The sequence below is a fragment of the Penaeus vannamei genome, chromosome 39, assembly GCF_042767895.1.
Source record: "Penaeus vannamei isolate JL-2024 chromosome 39, ASM4276789v1, whole genome shotgun sequence".
Classification (NCBI taxonomy): Eukaryota; Metazoa; Arthropoda; class Malacostraca; order Decapoda; family Penaeidae; genus Penaeus; species Penaeus vannamei.
Window position 1 is genome coordinate 27,432,925 of NC_091587.1, and position 2,500 is coordinate 27,435,424.

Consider the following 2,500-nt stretch of genomic DNA (forward strand, 5'->3'; position numbering starts at 1 on the left):
CACAGAAACAAGAAGGAGGTGATGCAACAACCTGCTGTGCCAGGGATAAGAAAGAACCAGGCATTGGAGGTGGTTTGACGTGTGGAGGAGCTGCCTACATCTGCATCCACTTTTACGACAGCGCTCCTTCTGGCAAATTTGGTACAATGTCATATATGATTCGAGCAGTTTGTTGCAACCTGAACTGCTTCCCACAAGATGGGGAGATGGATTGCACAGTCAGTTGAGCCAGTTCAATACAAACAGCAAGAGTAATAAAAGTAATTATGCTGTTTCTGTAGTTAAATATATATAGGTAAATTTTATTTCATTGTAATTCCCATGAATTTGTAATGCTCTCTTTACGATCATTTGTGCAAGTTTTAATGCCAGAATCAGGAACTGAAAGACAATTAATTTCTCAGTACAAAATCTGGTGCATAAGCGTTTTCCTTTTTCTTCTTTATAAAGCAACAACAGTACATGGCAGTGCCAGGTACTGCCTTGACATAGCCTTGCACATCTGAAGAATTACAGTGCCACCAAAATTGTTTGTGGAAATCCTTTAGAATTGTTTCAAGGCGTGTGAATCCAATGTTATTTCTCCTATGGTAATATTGACCTTTACTGTTGATATCAATTATGTTCAACAAATTGTAACTATAATTGAATTCAGTCGTAGTGCCATAAAATGTCGGAGAAGTTTGCTCTAATGGTGCAAACTATTTGATTGCAAAGTTGGTATGTTAATTGAACCTTATTATTGCTTCATTTTTGACATTTTCATATTCAAAATGTGTAACAACACTCACTTATTCACCAGTTTTTTAGTGTGATAGTATACCCTTGGAAGTCATTTTACTTTTACACAGGACATATCATTTCAATTACACTCCAGATTAGTTTATCGCAGCCAATGATTCTGATTTATCTCTAATATAGTTATATCCTTTTGTTTCCCTTTTTTGACGCTATTGAATTAAGTGCCATTATTTTATGCAAAGTTTGAGTGTGATCCTGTTGTATGTACCAAGTACGGCAAGTTACAAAACTTACCACATGTGTTCCAAATATACAAATAAGGTGCAAATACAAATTGGTAATGTTCATGTTACATATTTATACATTATATATATATATATATATTTATGTGTTTCTGCAGCCACATGAGCTTCATATTTGAAAATACTGTATCAAACAAGGCCAGTCATGACAGTTTATGTAAGCTCTTAAAGTCTTTTAGAAAGTCACCCGTGGTTAAAGGCTCAGAAGATATCTTTGGCATGTTCTCATTACTTACATATGCTGAAATTTTACATGACGAAATAGTCTTGGAATATTCAGTAATGTAAACCATAGAATATAGCTTCATGTAGCACATGGTAAACATTTGAAGACTTCAGATTGTGAACCAATGGTTTTCTTAACATTCATTTCAATTGTTAATGAAGAATATGATTACTCTATGTACATTTTATTAATCTGATAAAGCCAAAGAAATGTAACATCACTGTTAAATAAGGCACTGGTGCACATGATAATTGTATTAATGAAAAGACATTTCTTTTGATATTTATTTTTATAATAGATTAAAAAATCAGATTAATACTTTAGACCAAATCTAATACCATACTAATGTTCATTTTATTTCCCAAGAATACATTATGTTTTGTTCAAGAAAAAGTGATTTGAAGTATGAAAATATGTTTTTATTTATTAACTAAATTAAATAGCAAAATAAATCAAAGTCAGTTGTGCACAATTATACACATTAATGGTTGTTTTATAGAGACAAATGTCGTAGTAGTCAATTAGCAGAGAGTTCATTTTTAGATTCTCAAAATATTTATTTGCCATAATTTTTTGTAGAGTTTAGGTACTATATTTTTTTCTCAGAATGACACTATGGTTATAGTCTTTATCTCTCATTTTGCCTTTTTAGACTATTGTCATCTGTTGAATTTGTGAATTTATTGATTTAAAACTGGAATTTGACATTTTGTTAATATGTGAGTGACCTTATTAGATTGCTTTGAATACTTCACCTGTGTCCATAATTTTTATGCAAGTTTTATTATTGAAGTTGTTGTGTATAGTATTGAAAGTTATATTATATATCCCAGTGATTTATAGTGATGCATAAGTGAAATCTATAGACATAGATACTTAAACAGATAACAAAATACAAAAATGTTTGTCTATAGCATCTGTTACAGATGTCTCTTGTCATCTAAAATGAAAATGGAACTGCAGTTTATTTTTAAATCCAAAGGAAAGAAGTATTGCAGACAGCTGACTACCACTGTCATGTATTGCATGACAGTGTTAATCTTTAGGTCCTTAGGAATGGTCTCTTAGCTGATTTCACAAGAACAGTTATTTTGCTTTGGGCTTACATTTCTCAAGAGTGAGTTCCTAGATCCAGCCCTCACTAGTTTTTAGACCTTGCCCTCTTAGTGCTGCTGCTTGACTAGTGTATAGATCAAATGCCTTTTTTATGAAAAGCAGTTCACTACATGAT

General features: G+C 32.0%; 1 protein-coding gene across 17 annotated transcripts in view; it reads left to right on the forward strand.

Moving 5' to 3' along the window:
* LOC113816272 (probable phosphorylase b kinase regulatory subunit alpha) overlaps positions 1–2,500 on the forward strand; it is a 106,102-nt gene that overhangs the window by 103,187 nt on the left and 415 nt on the right. For all 17 annotated transcript variants that reach the window (XM_070117080.1, XM_070117081.1, XM_070117079.1 and 14 more), the window contains one exon: positions 6–2,500. This exon is cut by the window's right edge and continues 415 nt beyond it. In XM_070117080.1, the coding sequence (XP_069973181.1) occupies positions 6–227 (222 nt within the window). In that variant the 3' untranslated portion in view covers positions 228–2,500. The remainder of the gene's footprint in view (positions 1–5) is intronic.